A 17912-nucleotide genomic window follows, 5' to 3' on the forward strand; every position below is an offset into this window, starting at 1 on the left:
GGGGGCGAGGGCGAAAGGCCCTCGGAGCTGAGAGCGGCTGGCGCGGCCCGTGGGGCTGCCGGCGGTGCAGGGGCGCAGAGCCCGGCCGGCCCCGGCCGCGGAGGTGACCCGAGCCGCGCCGTGGAGAGCGGCAGGCCTCGTTTCCTTCCCGGCTGGGCTGGCGAACACCAGGAGTTAAGTGCCTGGAAACTAGCGCAGTTTCATAGTTAGAAAGCAGGAGCGGGGTCTGCTTTTATGGACTTGCACAGGAGGACCTGGCAAAAAACTGCGCTCCCTTCCCTCGAAACAACTCTTTCCAGGAGTTCCCCTTTCAAAGTCTTCTTGTTGACTTCAGTGAGCTTTAGAGCAGGCTTCAATTCTTTTTTCTTTTTCTTTTTTTTTTTTTTAAACTCTCCAGATACTTTAGAAGGGAATAAAGGGTGCCTTGAATTTACTGCTTTACCTGCTGCTGCCGTCTCTATTTAGTTTACCGAAGTTTGTGCAGTTCAGTGGTGCTTTTGTTTGGCATCTTATGAAGAACAAACGAGCCGCTCTTCCCTTTACCTTTTAAAAATGATACCACAATGAAAGTTCTGTTGCTTGGGCACACGCTTATGTTCCGAGGGTAATAATCCTCCCTTCCCAGGGAGGATTTATTTATGTGCGCATAAGAGTTTTAGAGACAGTAGGAGAGCGACCAATTAGCCATATTGGCAAAAAGATGCAGGAAAACTTTAACTGAGGGGTAATCTTAGACCTCCAAGTGTTTAAGTGCAAAGGAATAAAGGTTCAGAATTAATTGGCAAATAGAGAAATTGTTCTCCTGTTAGACCTTGGGCATGTTTCACTCGTGGTGATTTGTTACATGTGTTACAGAGAGAAGTTTCTTTTCAAATATCTTCCTGTAAACATCACACTTAATTTAAAACAAAAGATACAGCTTCCATTTTATCTGGAGGTATGGGCTTTGCGTTTCTTAGGCACCAGTTGCCTGAGAATACCTAAAATGAGAAAACAGCAACATTGTATGTTTCAGATGGAGTAGCTTGGATTTGCTGACAATAAACTACTGACTTGAGAAAACCACTTAATGTTCAGGATGGAGATGATAGAGATTTCTTTGCAGAGTCTTATTTACTATTTTTCAACTGAAACCAGGCAGTAAATCAATCATCATCTGTAATTATTGCTGCAGTAATTACCTTTGGGGAGTAGGTTATCATTCTTGGTGGCCTTTGTTCAAATATCTCTTTCATTTTCCCTGTTTTATTTTTCTTGAGTCATGTCAGTTTCTGAGTGGATTAATAGTATTCTGAAAGCAGTCCGATTGTGAGATTTCTGAAAGGGCTAATAATGCGATTCATCTGAGGAGCTGAAAGATGCTTGCATAGACTAGCATTTAAATTCATGGATCAGAGTTTGCCCATCAATTATTACATCTTCATTTTTAGTGAACAAACAAAAGCTGTAAGTAATGTGGCAAGGAGAATTTCAACTGTACCTCCAATGCAGCGCTTATTTAAATTCCTGATTTCTTAAGTATTACTGATTTAGTCAGTACAAAATGTAGTTCTACAGATAAAAATAAACAGTATTTTAAATAGCTTATTTGAAAAACTATTCTTTGAATGTATGTAAATGAGTTATTTAAACTCATGAGCGCTGTTTTACATCTAAATAAAATATGGAGTTACACATTACATTTCCAATTTGTCATGTACTTAGCAACCCTTTCTGGGGGGAAGATATAAGAGATATTTTTGAAATGTCTGTCACTTTTGATAACTTAATTTGAAACTTATATCTTAGGGGAATACTGATACAAGGCAGGTAAATACATTAAAACAAAATGACAATTGAGTTTTTCATATTGAATGCATGAAACTAATGTTCATCTGAAATGGTGGGTGTTAAGAACTAGCTAATGACTAAATTTCTTGTATTTCTTGAAAATACACTTTTTTCAATTACCCTGGTTTCTGTTTACATTCCTTTTATAGTTATTTCTCTCCATACTTCCTTTTTTTTTTTTTTTTTCCTTTTCCCTGCTTTGGTTTCTTGCCAACTTTGGTCTGACTGTCCCCCAGCACTTGGTGAAGATTGCATCTCAGCCTTGGACCTAGGAAAGAAAATAGGCATGGCTAACCTTAGATAAGCCCCTTCTAATTTAAGAATAATAAAATCTTTTTTCTGAGGAAAAATAAGATATAATTATTTTCTGTGACAAACACAGTCTCTTACAAATACACTGCAGATTTGTGGCAAAAAAAAAAGTCTCAAAAGGAGAGTAAATGACAGCTTTCTGAAAAACTGCAATTTGGATATCTTATTTTACTTTAGGAAGGAGGAATTAAAGTTCAACTGTCGGGTACTTTAAGGCAGAGGAAGGATCAGTTGCAACAAACTCATCAGTCCTGACCTATATTTCATTCTACTGATTAATTTATCCCATTTCCTTGGCTAGTTTCTGAGAAAAAAAAATCTATTAAGTATCATTGACCTGATCAAAATCACCTAATGCGTGTGGTGAGGAGGAGAGGGAGGATAGCTGGAGAAAAGCAGGTGGGGAAAGAGAAGTCGGAGATACGATACTCGTGTACAAGCCCCAGAAGAGGCACTGTGCAAATGAAGGGTATCAAAGAAGGGCAATTGTTATGTCTCCTTCAACTCCTGACATCCAGGGGCAGAGGCATTCCCTAAGTAAAACTGTGGTAGAGACCCCTGTGATGAGAAAGCAAGGGAGGGGGGCAGAGCAGCTTCTTGTATGTTGTTTAACTTGGCCATTATGAGTTGTAAACCTCTTTTTGTGACTTGGCATGCTTTGGAGATATCACACTTGGGTTACTGACTGCCTCTCCCCCCTCCTTCCTCTCTGGTTTATGGGGTTTTACTTTTAGGAGGGCTTGAGGTTTTTTTCTTTGCTCTTACTACCGGCTTTTGATGAGAAAGTTTGTTTAGGAAAAATGTTACAAAAATACAATCACGTGCAAAGAAAACTAGGTATTCTTTATACAAAACTGAATGCAAATGTAGTTCTACTAAATGTTAAGCACAGGTTTCTCTAAGATAAAGCCAGGTAATATTCGTTACTACGTTCAAAGCCACCCATGAAAAATCACTGAAATGGTAGTAATTAGATAAGATATCACAAGGAAACTAGTACAGCTTCATGTGTTTAATAGAAGTGCTGATCTCTGATTTCTTTTTGTGGAAAAAAACCCAAACGATCTGTGGTTTTACTTCAAAGTAAATTTTTACTCAATGCAATTTTGTGTCCTACATGCAGAAATAAAATTACTAAATGTAAGTTCCTAGAAAGATGAACGGGATGCATTTCTCGGTTGTATTTTACATACCCGTGCTCTTCCTAAAGAAGGCTTGAAATATATTGTCAAGCCCAGAACGTCTCCTGAAGTTGTTCCCTGTTTTTGAGGATACCTAGGTAATCTTTCCATCTTGAATGGATTTACAACTGCAGCTCAATTCATGCAGAGTATCAGTGGACTGAGCAAATGTATCTGTGTTTTAATAGGAGCTGTTTTCTCAGCAGAGATTCCAAGTGAAAGGATGTTTCTCATGCAGAGGTGCAGGTTCTTTGGTACCAAGGAAGATAGAATAGTAATGGTTTAAAAGAAAACTGTTACTAACCAGCAGCAATAGTTCAGAGAGAATTTGACATTCAGATTTCCTTCCAACAGTAGCCTTTACATTTCTCTGTATCTGTCAACTGTTTGAATGTCTGTTTGCAGCCCCAGCCCTTCCTGGCTTCCAAATTACATGGGCTAGACTCAAAAGTCATGGGATTGTCTGCTGATTAGACTATAATCAATCCAGCATAAACAAAACCAGCAATTAGTATTGGCATTATTTCTGTGAACTTGACTTAAAGTTTCAGTATTATTGGTCCAAAGAACTTTTTTCTGAACGGGCTGTTTTTAGGAACTGTGTTATTTTGGCATCATCATTTTATAGGGAGGGAACAAAAAATTCATGAGATTCCATTTGGCCTGAAAAGCAAAAACATCTGTTTGATGCATGAGTAAATTGCTGGCTTCTATTTGGCCATCCAAAAAAGGGCAAAAATTAAGATACCAAACATTAAAGGGTACATGAAAAAAAAAAAAAAAAGAAAGAAATTACAAAGAGGATTTAAGATTAGCATCTTTTTATAACACAGGCTATTTATAGTGTTCTGTTTCGGATTTGCCAAAGCATGCCTTTATGTATTAAAAAAATCCCTCACAACAAAAACATCCCTAACCTTTAGTAATATTCATTGACTTTGGCAATAGATACTGATAGTCTTGATTAGCTGCAGGATTACAGTAATGCTGCCCAGTCATTTCTGGGGCCAGCATGAGTTATATTGACCATCGTTGTCTGCTCCTTGGGGTTAGACACCATTGGAAGTAAGCATCTAAACAGCTACTGGCTGTACTGCTAGTTTCCACAAAGGTGAAATCTTGTGGCAAAGATGATAATATTAGGAGGTTTAGTAAGGCTGCTGATGTGTTTGGATTGGTTTGATTTTGTTTTCCTGAGTTGCTGTTAACTTGTGCAACAAGGGAAGCTGTCAGTATGGAGTCACTTATCTAACATGTGTAGGATAACATTATCCACCATGATCTAAGATCTCTTGAAAGGCTTTATGTTGCTCTATAATTCATTCTGTCTAATTTACAGCTGGTTTAATAGCTCTCAATTCTTTGTTCTGAAGCATTTTGAAAAAAAATCTTCCTTTTGAATAACTGTGCATCAGGAAAAGATCCAGAAAAACCGTTAACATTTTATGTAGACCATATGGATTCACTATTTTTTCTGCGTAAAAGAATTAAAATATGATATTTGGAGGGTTTTTATAGATTGATTAAAATACAGTATAAGTTCTTCTACCCTAAGACAACCTCCTAGAATCTTTTCCTAGCCATATTTTACAGTTTCCATTGGTTTCTGCAGGGCTACCTGAGCTAAGAATCAGTCCCAGTTGGGGGTTGGGAAAATGCATTATTTCACTTAAATCAGAACTGCGGCATATGTATGTACATATACATGAATATTTCCCTGAAGGGACAACACACAGATCTACAAAGAATTTGGCCTGTTTTATTTGGTGCTGTGAAAATGTACATGTCTGTTTTCAAATACATTTTGCAGAGTGTTACTACAAAGCATTAAAGTTTTCCTGTTGCTGTCTTTGTAAAAGTTGGACAGCACAAGAGAGGCTTTTAAATATTTTTAAATCGTAATGTAACATTTGGCATAGGACTCTGACAAAAGATGGATGTGCAAAGACCAAAAGAGGTTTGTTTTTGTTTTAAAATTAGACAACTTGGGTTCTATTTCACCTCAAGTATGAGTAATTATGCTAGTTTAGCAATTATTAGAGATGAAAGAAATTCTGTTAGATGTGAGTTTCCTAAACTTCAGTAGCTTTAGTTTTAGCCAGGATAATGATCAAGGAGTAGTTAGCCATATGCCTAGGGACTATGCTGTAGCAAAAAAGATAGGGCTGATCTTGGGGGTATCCTTATTACAACATGTTATAATTAACATTTTCATTCCGCCCTCCTACTTTCCAAAAAAGTCTGCTTTATTTTTTTCTGTGCGCACACTGGTAAGACTGCACAAAATTGCTCTCTTCCAATGAATTTTTGAACCAGGACAGTTGTCTTCTATATTTAGAATATTAGTTAACACTGGTCATGGGGGTTTTTTCCCCCATTTCATGTTCCCTTAGTTTCCTATATATTTTTTTCCCCCTCTATAGTGAGTAATTATTAAGAAAAAAGATGTAGAAGACTTTTCCCCCTGTATTTTTAGGATTTAATCTAAGTTATGCATGTCCTTCTGGGCTGTGCATGTTTTGGGTTTTAGATTTTCTTTTAGCTAGGATGATGCTGTGCATGCCATAGTGCAACTGTTCTTTGTACAGCTGAAGCCATAGAATGGGTACTCAAAAGGGTTGTAGGGCTGTTACTTAACAATTCTGCACAATTAAAGCCCAATGAAATTTTTTTTTGGGGTCTTGCTTTCATTGTGATCCCCTTCACTTTGTTTTTGCTTTTTTTTGTTTGTTTTTTTTGTTCTGTCGTGGGAGAAAGGCAGAAGGGTGTTTTTTCAGTGAGTGATTTGTCTCATACTTTCACTTTTAAATGTAGGTGCAATTAGGTGCAATTTTTCTTTGGAAGAGTAATCTTCAAGATTTCTTAAAGTTATCTATCTATCTATCTATCTATCTATCTATCTATCTATCTATCTATCTATCTACCTACTTATGTCAGCATAGTGACATTCCCCCCCTTCTTTATTTAATGTGATATGGGCTTACTGTAGTTCTTGTAAAATGCAATATCAGTAACTAGCTAGCCTTTTTGCATATTTGGCAGTGCTAGTCCTTAGTTAGACAACTGGCTGAAGCAGAACACCTTTTTGTCCTGAGGAAAAATGGATGGGATGTTGATAGCGAGGATTCTCAATGTTTTCCTTCTGCCTCAAATCCGGGTTTTGGAGAGCTTATTCTCTCATGCAGAGGCAATAACCTGGAGCATGAATTTTGTCCTTACCTCACACGAATGCAAAGCCACTCCAGTTTATCACAGAGATGCTGAGTGTTCCCCACAAATGTGGAAAAGCTAGAGCACTCCTACATCTACATCTATTTTACAGCTGACTGTAAAATAGATGGCTTTTGTGCACAGTCCCTGAGACCTGTTGTACCCTTACTATTTTTATGTTGTGTTTTCCTGGAAAAATATATTTCAAACAATTAATTCCTTGATAATTGATTTTCTAGTTTCATTTTCTGTTGTTCACTCTTTAGGTAACATATCAAGTTCAACTTCCATTATTGATTCATTCATTTTTGTGAAAGAAGCTTTAAAAACAAAAATAAAATAACTGCTCTGTTTCTGGACTGGATGATGTGATGTAGTGAGGCAGTGTCCTTGGGAAGACCAGGCTATGCTTTGATCAAAAAAAACTTTCTCTGGCACTGAATTATGATGGCTGGAGCTTGTTTTCCAGACAGACTCAAGTGACTTTCTAACTTTTGAGAGTGGCAGTAGGAAGGAGGAGGGGGTGGGGAAGTTAATTATTTTCCACCTCCAAAGAATACAATTGTGAGGAAGGAACTTTCTGATTCACTGGTTCCAGGACAACAGGATGTCAAGATCCATGCCTGATGTAAGGTTTTCACTCTGAAGATGGGAGGAGGAAATGGGTTTGTATTGGCCTCTGCGTGCAACCACTGACTGGGAAGGGATTGTGTTACGTGACTTATAAAGAGCTAGAGCACAGGAAGAGATTTGGTTTGCAGTTTCTGGTGAATCTGTTGAGTAAGACACTTGCTTGTCAGCTGAAAATGTAAATCAATGAAGAACGGTCAGAAATCTTTAAGGGGAAAAAAAATTAAAAAAAAAAAAAAGGAGCTTGCATGCTGCAAGATGTTTAGTGCTCAGATGCTGCTCTGCTTAGTTTGCAGTTGCCTAATCAAATAGTCATCTTGTACCAAACTCTTGGATTCTTTATATAATTCACAGGTGCTTAGGGGTTTATGAATGTTGTTAAGTAGAAATTATTTAAAGGAGACAGTAGGAAAAACTTGGAAATAATAATGTGTCTTAGCCCCTCCCCTGTTCTAGATGTGGGTGTCTTAGTGCAGCAGGGCATCTCATAGCAGTCACTTACCTGACTCAGATTTTGGAGATAGAGATAAAATTCCTTTCCTCCTAGGCTAGAAAGAATTGAGGTGGTGTGCTGCTGCTCTTCCTCTCTCCTTTGCTGAAGAGGGAAAAATCTTTGCTCTGCTGGGATGTGAGAGGCAGGAGTTCTGTTTTGTGCTTTGTCTAAAGGTGTTTTATCTCTATCTCACAGGGAGGACATCAGTCATTACACAGCAACATATTGTGCTATGAGTGTGAGTTGCCCTATTATTTTTGTTGTTCCCCTTTTCTAAAGTCTAATTATTTTTTGGACAAGAGGGTGAGAAAGAGCAGGAGACTCAGGGCTCTAATAGCTTGAGTACCTTGAAGAAAAAGGGGAGACCTGGGTCCTGGTCTGCCATGTACTTTCTGCCACTTCTGATGAATTATTTCAGTGCAGCTAGAATTGGATTCCACTTATCCCACTTCCTGTGACAGTGCCCCAGCCACAGGGATAAAATATCATGCTAATTCTTGTTTCTAGTTCAATGAATATTGTAGATGAAGTATGGTAGTTTCAACAGCAATGAATGAGTGCACTTCAAGTCTGAGGGTAAGTGTTCTTTGCTAGGAAGCTCACGACGTGAGTACAAGTCCTTCTGATAGAGGAGAAAGTTCAGCTGGTGCCACCCACATCCTGGGTGAGTGATCTAACCAGTGGATGTGGGCAAGAGGGGTAAAGGAAGAGGTATTTCAACCCACACATTTTCTGCCAGGGTTATATAGCAACCAGGGAAGGGTATATGAACTCTCAAGAACCAGCCCATAAGGTAGGCAGGAGAATACTCAATAGCCCACTGTCCAGCTGGGGTGGAGCTTCAGTTTGATTTCTGCACTGAGAAAGCCTCAATGGTAAAACCACAGCAGCATCTGAACAGAACTGCTGACAATTTAGATGCAGCATCCCCTCACTAGTTTTTTGGCTTCTAATCTCCTCTGTGGGTATAGACCAGATTGCTGTTCTACATGATAGAAAGTCATCTAGAACAGAGAGTCTGAGGGATCAAAAATTAACTTATAAAACCGCAGTACAGAATAGAGGGAGATCTCTGATAAATCGGGGATAATCTCAGTTGAAAGGAGGTAGGTGTTTGGTTTGGTTTTTATTGACTCAGATAAATGTATGTCTTTGGGTAATAGAACTAAAACATGCAGCTGCGTTTTGGTTTGGTATTGGAAGTGTTAGACAGCCCAAAGTCCTCAATGTAAGTGTCCCATTTTAGGCACATAAATAGATGATTTAACTTTCAGAGGGAAGGATCATCTACAGTAACTTTTACTGTAAGTCTTCATAGCCCTTCTTTATATCACCTGTCTTCAGACTTGTGTAGTGTTGGTTACTTTTAGTTTCGATGATCCATACACCAGTTTAATTCCAACTCCTCTCTCTTGACGAGTTTAGACTTTTGTAGACAGTGTTTAGTGGACTTCCTGTTTTCTAAGCACAGTTGAAAATACAGTCTGAAGCACCAGGAATTCATATTTGTCATGTTGAGTAAGAAAACTGAGGTTATACAGAGCTTCAGGATAGTGGGGGGAATAACTCGGAATATGTTCATGTTAAGTACTGCACTTGGTAAATATAGTTAAAATTATTTTAGTCTCCTAATTTCTGTCTTCCCCCAAAATGGACTGGCTGCCCACAGCACAATGTCAGGAATGGAGGTGGAATACTCAGTCCAGGACAGGCAAGACAGCTGAAAGTCCTGAGCCTGGCACTAAGAACTGTCTCCCTCTCGCTTTGCTATTTCTCACCTTGGTCCTCAATTTGACTCTGAGATCTATTATAATCTGTTACGTTACATGGTAGAGAGTCTTAGGGATGACTGAAATTTACTTGAGGTTTATAAAAAGCTCTAAGATTCTTTGGAGAAAAGTACTTTTTAAACTATAACCTTATTAGTTTACTTAACAATAGAAATATGAGTATATGTATATGTGGTTTAACCTTTTAAAAGGATGTATGGTTAGGGAGGCAAAGTTAGAATTTAATATAGGATTAATTAATTTATTACCTCAGCTATCCCAAAAAGGCTATCTTCCCTCCCCCAACCCAGCTTTGGGGTTTAGAATTATACCTCAGCTGCTGGAAAGAGCATCTTCTGCCTTTTCTGCGCACACTGTTATGTAAAACTGGACGTCTTTAGGCTGTCACATTTGGATACTGCCATCCTTGAGATCAAGGGTTGGAAGAATATCCAAAGGATTTCTTAAGCATAATTTCTTTCCACTTAAGTATATTTATTACTTTTATGTTTATGTGCTGCCTAGGAAAATACTTTATTTTAGCATAAGAATAATATTTTCCAACCACTGCAGTTTAATTGGGAACTCCTAATTCAGTCATTCTACAAGAAGAACATTAGGGGAAAAAAAACAAGCTCAGAGTTTGGGACAGACTAAAGAGAGGAGTGAAGAATATGAGTGCTATGAGGGACTTTGTCTTTTGGAAAAAGAAAATGCAAGAGGAAAGAATGCTTTATATAACAGGAATCTTTTAAGGAGAATAATTTCCAATGTCAAGAGAATATTGTTACCATGCTGGGGGGGAATAGAAATAGGAAAAGGGATATGTCACAGCACAAAGGAAAACAAATCAGCCATATACATATTCATGCATATGATTAATTGGACTTTTGTAAAGCTGTGGCTACTCACAGAACTGATTTTCAATGGAGTTCTGGAATGTAGATATTTGAAATGTTAAAATGCCAATGCATTTCTTTTTCCAATTGTCCAAACACTAAAGTCATTGGGAGGATTTACATTTGACAGTCAAACTGGTAAGCTAGCTAGGAGCTGATTGACATGAGTTGATGCTAGGTGAAGCTGGTCAGAAAACAATATTTTCTTAGTAGTTCTGAACTTTTATGAATGTGAGTTAACTTAAAGGCCGTTATGAAGCATTCTGAAATGTTTGCTGAATTCCAGAAGTCACCTACTGAATTGCTGCTCTCGTGTGCCACAGCCAGGTGTGAAACCCTGTGCTGGCATGTGTCAGCCAGAAGGGTTTGAGAGGTGAGTCTTAGACACCAGTGGTACCTAGGGAGAGAAGAAAGCCAGGGAAGGTGTAGCCCTAGCAGGTGATTCATTGACACGTGATCCTGAATTTAATATTTCTCTGAAACTTCTTTAATTTCAATTTTGTATCCTGACTGAACCCTTGTGGAGATGTATTTCCACCGCATGTTATTGCAAAGTGTGAAACATCTTTAGAATCCATTGACTTTAATAGAGCCAGAGGATACTCAACGTCCCCTGCAACTGGCTCTTAAATTTGCCTTCTGCTATATGATTAATCTGTCTGCTCATACTTAATATCTACCTGTAGATGGTGGCAGTATGAATGTCCTCTTGGTTTTTATGTGGCCACGAGGAGTAGCAGAGAGATACTTCCAGAAATTACAGTCATTTGTAGATACTGAAATAATGGCACACACGTTTTATTTCTGTTCTGTCTCAGTAACTCAGTAAATTGTGTATTGATTATGCTAATACAGCTAGTGTCTCTATTACTTGTCTGCAGAAATTATTCAAACATGTAGATTGAAGATGCACTTGGCAAAGTTACCATCCTAAGAAAAAGGCTTTTGTGCAAAGATGGCTTTAAATTGAATTACTAATCATATGCTAATGGAAGTTTATAGATCAAGTATTGAATTGTACAAAATGTAAAGTGCAAGGTAAAAATATGTATTCTAAACTTCCTATCCTGACAGTCTTAGTTGCTACATTAGGTTTATTTTCACATCTCTCAAGGAATATGTTTTATGAAGGGATAAATCAATAGCAATCTATTTTTATAGTTTATTTTGGGATATGTAGCTTCTCCTGCTTTGTTTACCAAGCTGAATAGAGGCTCAGGCATTTGGGGCAGTTATTTTTTTTCTTCTTCAAAATTTATTAATCTACCTAGACTAGAAGAAAACCAACTTTTTTCAATTATCTTATGCTTTTATTTTATTATGGTTTGTAGTAGGTCAGAAACCATAAATCTTAGCCGGAGTTCTCCAAAAGGCTTCCCTTTCAGTGAAAGTGTAATTTTCCACATTTCTAATTTTATCCATTTCTTTTCTGTACAAGTTTTTTCCAGGCATCAACCAGAAATGACTTGTGCTCTTCCTTAGGGTGCTAAAGCTACAGATTAATTTTTCAGAGAAGGGGAATCCTGGTTACTCAGTAGAATATGAATGAAATTTTGCAAGCTAGAAAATCTGTATCTATTTTGTAGCAACTTTAGAAAGCAATCTCCCTCCTTTATGGTCTAACCAGGAGTCTCATGAACAGACTAAGCGAAAGGGGTGAAATCCTCATTGATCAGCAGGTGTTGCTGTAGAGCAGTCAGGAGCTTAATTCTAAATTTAGGACCTCTCTACCAAAATTCCCACAGGTTTTCCTCATTGCCTGTCCTTGATGGTTCTACTTGATTTGTTGTGTTGGTTTTTTGGTGGGTTTTTTTTTTGTTTTGTTTTGTTTTGTTTATTTTTGTTTGGTTTTTGTTTGTTTATTATTTCTTTGAAAAGGAATAGCTGGTCTTAATCTTGACAGTCAGCAACTTAAGCATGAGATGTGCTCTGAACTGAGACCAGTTTTTTCCTTGGACACTGGCTGTACCAAAGCTGAAACATCTTAACCTTTCACATGGATACAGCTTCAGTTTAGAGATACCATTTTAATTTTTTTTTAAGGCAAAATTTTAAAAACTGTTATCAGTCCAACCCACAGCTTTTATAATGGAGATGGAACTGACATGTTGAATTTCTCTTTTCCCTTACTGATATATTTTTTAAATTGCTCTCAAGAAGCGTGGTGCCACAGTTGTAGTGCTCTACTCCTTTTTTGAAATTTTATTACTTGGGGTTCCTGTTTTTGTTTCTCAGAAGTTGTCCTGAGAAAATGGGTAGTAGGAAATTGATAATTTGTTGTTCTAGGGAACAGATGAGTCAATTGAGAAATATTACTACAGCTAACAAAACAGGTGACCTGTGGTCATAAACATGTAGTTGTAGGGACAAGGTATATTGTTGCTTTCACGACAACATGTATCTAGAGTTCTGTTCTGCCATAAGTTCACTTATTCATACTGGATTGATAATGCACTATTCTGCTTTCCTGAGGCCTCTCCTTCACTGGAATTCTGGTTTCATTACACAGGGTTCATCTTACCTTATGCTAGCATGTGGTACATGCTATAATGAAGGTGACATCTCTGTGTGCAATTACAGTCTTGGGGTATCAATAATTTTGATGTTTGAATTAATAATATTGCATACACGCTACTCTTTTATTTGCATACCATCCTTGTTCCTTTTTTAGTTACATGCCATGCTCGTGCTAGAAAAGGGGTTTTGGTTAGTAAAATTTAAATCAACCCTTTGTATAGATTTAAAGGTGTCTTCCTCTTCTGAAAGAAAACGGTGTAGTTAATATTTAAGGGAGGTTAACATTGGTTGCTTGTCATTCTGCCTTTTTTAGCTGAGTTTATCAGTGGCCTGAGAGCTGAAACAGCACTGAAGTTTTCAGAATCTGTTTGTGAAAAGGTGTTAAGTGCTAATAGAGAGCTTATCTGATGCTACCAGCTGTAGCCTACTTAATGTAAGGAACACCCTTGCAAGTTGGAGGAAGGAGCTAACTTAATGCAAAGGAAAATGAGATGCATTTTATAGGTGACTCGCTAATTCAGTGGGTTTTGTAGAATAGTTTTCTTTTTCTTTTTACCATTTCCCCCCCTAAATACAGTTTTCTTTTTCTTGACAAATATGTCAGTCTAACTGACTATTATTGAAAAGTCTGTGCCATGGCCTGTTGTGACCTACTTGTTTCTGTTGTGACTGAGGATCCTTAAAGGGATGAGCAAGGATTTAGAAAAATGCTAACCATAATGTTACCTGCTTTTATACTTGTTTTCTTTTTGAAGTGCAATAAAGACATAGTGGTCAGCCTTTGTTGAAAGCAAACCTCAGCTCTCACAGAATTTTCAGATCCCAAAATAGCAGGGAAGTTGTAAAATGTTTGTTTTCACAAGGCATACGCTGCCATGTTTTCATGGTACAAAATTGCATACCTGGAAACAATTAGTTAGGCAGTATCCATGTTTATTTTTTCCATTTTAGGAGCTAAAAATGTTTGGTGTACCTCTCAATCAGCAGTGTGAAGCTGAGTACATTTCACTGTGCAATCAGATCTCAGGAGCAGTGAGAGATTCTGGTACTGCAGCTGGTGGCAGTAGACATTGAGGAGAGAACAGCAGAAAAAATTAACTCTTTCATTTTGGTTTACACTTTATAGTGGAGATCTTGTTTACTTCTCAGCAGGTAGCCACTTGGGAATCAGTTATTGAAAATTTCATGTTTGAAGACCTTAATTCCATCTTGAAAGTTAAGAAATTGTAGAGTTCTTAAACTGCTTTTTTGAACTGAGAAGGGACATTTGCCACGTTTGAGGACAGCAGACACATCTACAACCTTTAATAAAGCTGATTAGTAGGTAGTGATTATCAAAGTGAGTTTCCTCCTGAGGGATGGAAGAGTGGACTCATTTTCAGTTTTAGAGCTTTTTCTAAAGTACATTTTTTGGAAATACATCAGGAGCTAACTATGGACATAAATAGGGTCAGATTGGGTTGCTGCAGAGGTTCTTTGAGGGAACTTTGAGGGGGTCACAATAGATGGTATCTTTTTTTTTTTTTTTTTAATTGTATACTAGTTTCATTCATTGTTTTTCTTGCTTTTTTAATGATACTTACTGATCTGTGCTACCTTAGAGAAAAATCTTTCTATTTAGCTTAGTTTGCGTTTGACCCTGCGTTCCCCAAACCTCAGGTTTTTGTGAGCTTTTCCCACTGCTTTCTTTGTCTGACCGGTTTCCTTCAGCTGTGAGGATGCTGGGATGACTGCTTCAGTGTAACAAAGAAAATCCTACAGTGTTATCACAGCTGAAGTACTGGTAACATCGTGGCTGCAAAACACAAGTTGAGCTCATAGATTAGCTCATAAAATCATATTTTGTGAAATACTGGACTGACTGCAGGGCTGGGGAAACTCTTAGCAGATCTCTGTAGATGAGAAGAGTTTGCTTGCTAGCCACAGCTCTGGGATAGAGATATAGATTGTTTAGAGACCTTCAGAGATTGTACTTGACTCTTTCTGATATATGCACTGTATTACAAGTTTCTGGTGTTCTAAGAGTGTCCTTATGAAAACTGGTGTTTTTTTTCTAGAAACTCAGATTCTAGAAACAACCAGTTGTATGAAGCCTTGGGGTTGGCGGAGGAGGAAAAGAGGTACCTGTGGAGTGTGTATATGTATCTCTTCTTTTGCATATATGTCTAGATTTATATGTGACCCCTAAGTGTTGCACTCTCTTGTCCCAAGAACCAGGAAAAAATGCCTCAACTCTTTGGACTTTTAATTCAGTTGCATGACTATTTTTTGAGATCTGAATTCTTGGGAGTAGAAATGCTGCAGAAGTGCAGTCTTTCCCCTTTCAGCTTTTTCCCCTGTGGAGGCAGAATGAATTCTTTTCTCTCCGCTGTTCTCTGACTCAAAGAACTCGGTCTTTGGGAGAATAAAAAGGAAATGGTTCTGCCTTTTAGCTCTTCCCTTACTTTTGCTTTGGGAGAGTCAATCTTACTTAGGCATCGTATCAGAACGTAAGAGAACAGCGCTCTCTAATTTTTCAAAGTAGCAGCAGAATGGCTCTTGTTAGGTTCACTCACCCAACAAGTTTTGAATAGTGAATCTGACAAGAATTGTATTGTTTTTAGTTCTACTGCTCTGGAAAGCTGTGAGCCAAGGGAAAGATGCTGGCATGGTATATACAGTAAAACAGCATGGGGTTAGTTCTCCTTTGCAAGGCTGTCTGCACTGCTGAGATGTTTGCTACTGAATATAGGATTATTACTATTTTTTAAAGCTTATGTGTGAACTAGCACACACACCTCTCCCATCTGCCAGGAGAAGGCTTTCTCTTATCTGTGTGGAGCAAGCAGAATCTTAAAGCCCATAATTGTTCTCTTATTTAGATCCGTAATCAAATACAGTAAAGTGCATTGAAGACAAATATCCCAGAGGAAATTGGATTTGTTTTTTTAAGCCATGAAAAAGATTTGGTCACTCTGCTCTCAGATTTGTAGCTTCCATACAGCAATGTATTCTGTCTTGGTCTGGTCTCCACTTTCGCACTTTGCAGTGCAGCTTTTCTTGCCCGTGTTGTGCAAGCATTGCTGGCTTTCAGAACTGAGGCTGGTGTAAGGATGCTTGAAACACTTCAGCTACCTACCTAACATATTTTTTGTTTCTTTTGTTTTTGTTTTGTCTACCTTTTTCTGACAGTAGAAGAAAATGAAACAGAGGACCATCAGGCAGGTGTGGGACACACAGCCGCACAGACTGGTAATGCTGAATTCCTTCATTAGTGCTTGCTTTCCATTTGACAACAGTATGAGGGATTTTGGTGTCGGGGTGTTTTTGCAAAGACTGCACTCTTCTTTCTCTGTTTCAGTTTCAAATGCATTCTTGGGGCTCGCAATGGAAAATAATGTTTCTCTCCCCTTACCTTTCAATTTCTGAGAATTAGAAATTCTGCCTTTTGTAGGTCAGCTGACTGAAAGTGAGATGCTTCTAAAGTACAGCATGCTTTTCATTTTTTCTTATTTTCTTTTTTGATAAATTTAATCCTTCTCTACATTCCCCATGTAACCAACCCCCCATGCCATTTCAGATAAACTTTATTATTAATTTCATTTAAACTATTTCTGTATTTCTAAAATATGTGGTCAGGGGCGATTTCTTTACAGAATGTTTGTATAATTTCTTGACAGAGATTAATTAGGGGTTAGTTAATTTTAACAAGTAAGATTGGGTGGACAAAACTGTTGTTTGACTTAGGATCACAGGGAAAAATATTGTTAATAATCATGAAGAAATAATTGTTAATTCCCCAAAACAACAAGGGCTTCTTTGTTCTCTAACATTGTTGGAGAATGCAAGAAATAATTTGCTTCTGTCTTTGGTACTGGTTTCACAGAATTTTATCTGAAGAGAAGGACTGACTCATCTGCATAGTTATTCTATTCATTCAGCTGAGGTCACCTTTTGGAGTAAGGGCTGGCTCCTTAAGGATATTCCTAGAAGGCCAGTCATGTCTGAATATGTGTAGGTAATCTGTTTGAGAACAGTTGGAGTTATTCCTCTCATGAAGGTGAAGAATGCAGTTAATTTTTTCTTCAGCTTTATATTTCTGTGTGTGTCCTGTGGGTTTGGTGCCTTTTATAGGCTCTGATGGCTTTGTGCATAAAGCAGATTGTTTGAAGAGAGTAAATAAAAATGAGGGAGTTCTTTGCCTTTTTAATGGGAAATTTCTCCAACTTTTTTCAGCGTTCATGTGTCTCCATTTAACTACCTGCAAATTCTTGAAAAAAGCCGACTTGTCCTGCTTTGGACACATGAAAAATAAACAACTGCAAAACCAGAGATCAATGTCAAGGAATGGTGGCTCTTCTGCTTTTTTTCTTTTTTTCCTTAAAATAATTCTCAGTGGTTAAGTTGCATTGCTAGTTCTTTATTTACCATCATGTCCTGTGTTGTTCTCTGTTTATTTCTAGGCAGGATTTAGCATTCTGTTTTTCTCCATAGCAAGAACGCCGTGCCAATATTAAAAACAAAAAACCTGATAGAGCAAGCAGTACAGAAGGCCTGCACTGTGTACACACTGCCAGAAGTTTTTATAGTAATACTTTGTATCTAAGCTCTGGCTCTAACCATTAAATGTGCTTTTTATAGAGTACCAAGTTATAATGTAGTGCAGCTACGGCATATTAATCTTACTGCAGAGATTTAATGAGGCAGTTGTTTTGCGATGGACACTATTGGGAGCAGAGAGCGACAGAGTTTTACTTTACCACTGAGCTGAAGAAATATTCCTTGCCTGGTAATAATTATAACCACATGATCTAAGTTTTCCTTTCTTCTGCCAGCACTTTTCCATGCAGAAGTGGCTTGGAAGGAGGTCTACTGCAAGGCAGTGAAATGGATTGGAAAGGAGGCTGTTTTCCTGGTAGTTTGATGTTTTAGTTGGGATTATCTATGGATACTTGCAGCATAGGCAGAAATATGTAAGATGAGTTTCAAGAATACAGACAGTCTTTGCCAGTCCACTGAGATGACTTTTAGATATTCATTACTTTTACTTGACTTTTATATGGGTTATAAAAAGTAAATGTGGTGAAACCTC

At 37.9% G+C, this 17912-nt stretch overlaps 1 protein-coding gene across 5 annotated transcripts in view; it reads left to right on the forward strand.

Moving 5' to 3' along the window:
• The window catches only part of ZNF521 (zinc finger protein 521), a gene marked incomplete at its 5' end in the record, with an annotated part of 229435 nt that overhangs the window by 2597 nt on the left and 208926 nt on the right, over positions 1-17912 (forward strand). For 3 of the 5 annotated variants that reach the window (XM_084222709.1, XM_084222705.1, XM_084222708.1), the window contains 2 exons: positions 14899-14961; positions 16013-16072. In XM_084222709.1, the coding sequence (XP_084078835.1) occupies positions 14899-14961; positions 16013-16072 (123 nt within the window). The remainder of the gene's footprint in view (positions 1-14898; positions 14962-16012; positions 16073-17912) is intronic. The other 2 variants (XM_084222706.1, XM_084222707.1) reach the window with 2 other exon arrangements.

The sequence above is a fragment of the Fringilla coelebs genome (genome assembly GCF_963513975.1).
Source record: "Fringilla coelebs genome assembly, chromosome: 1".
In the NCBI taxonomy this organism is placed as follows: Eukaryota; Metazoa; Chordata; class Aves; order Passeriformes; family Fringillidae; genus Fringilla; species Fringilla coelebs.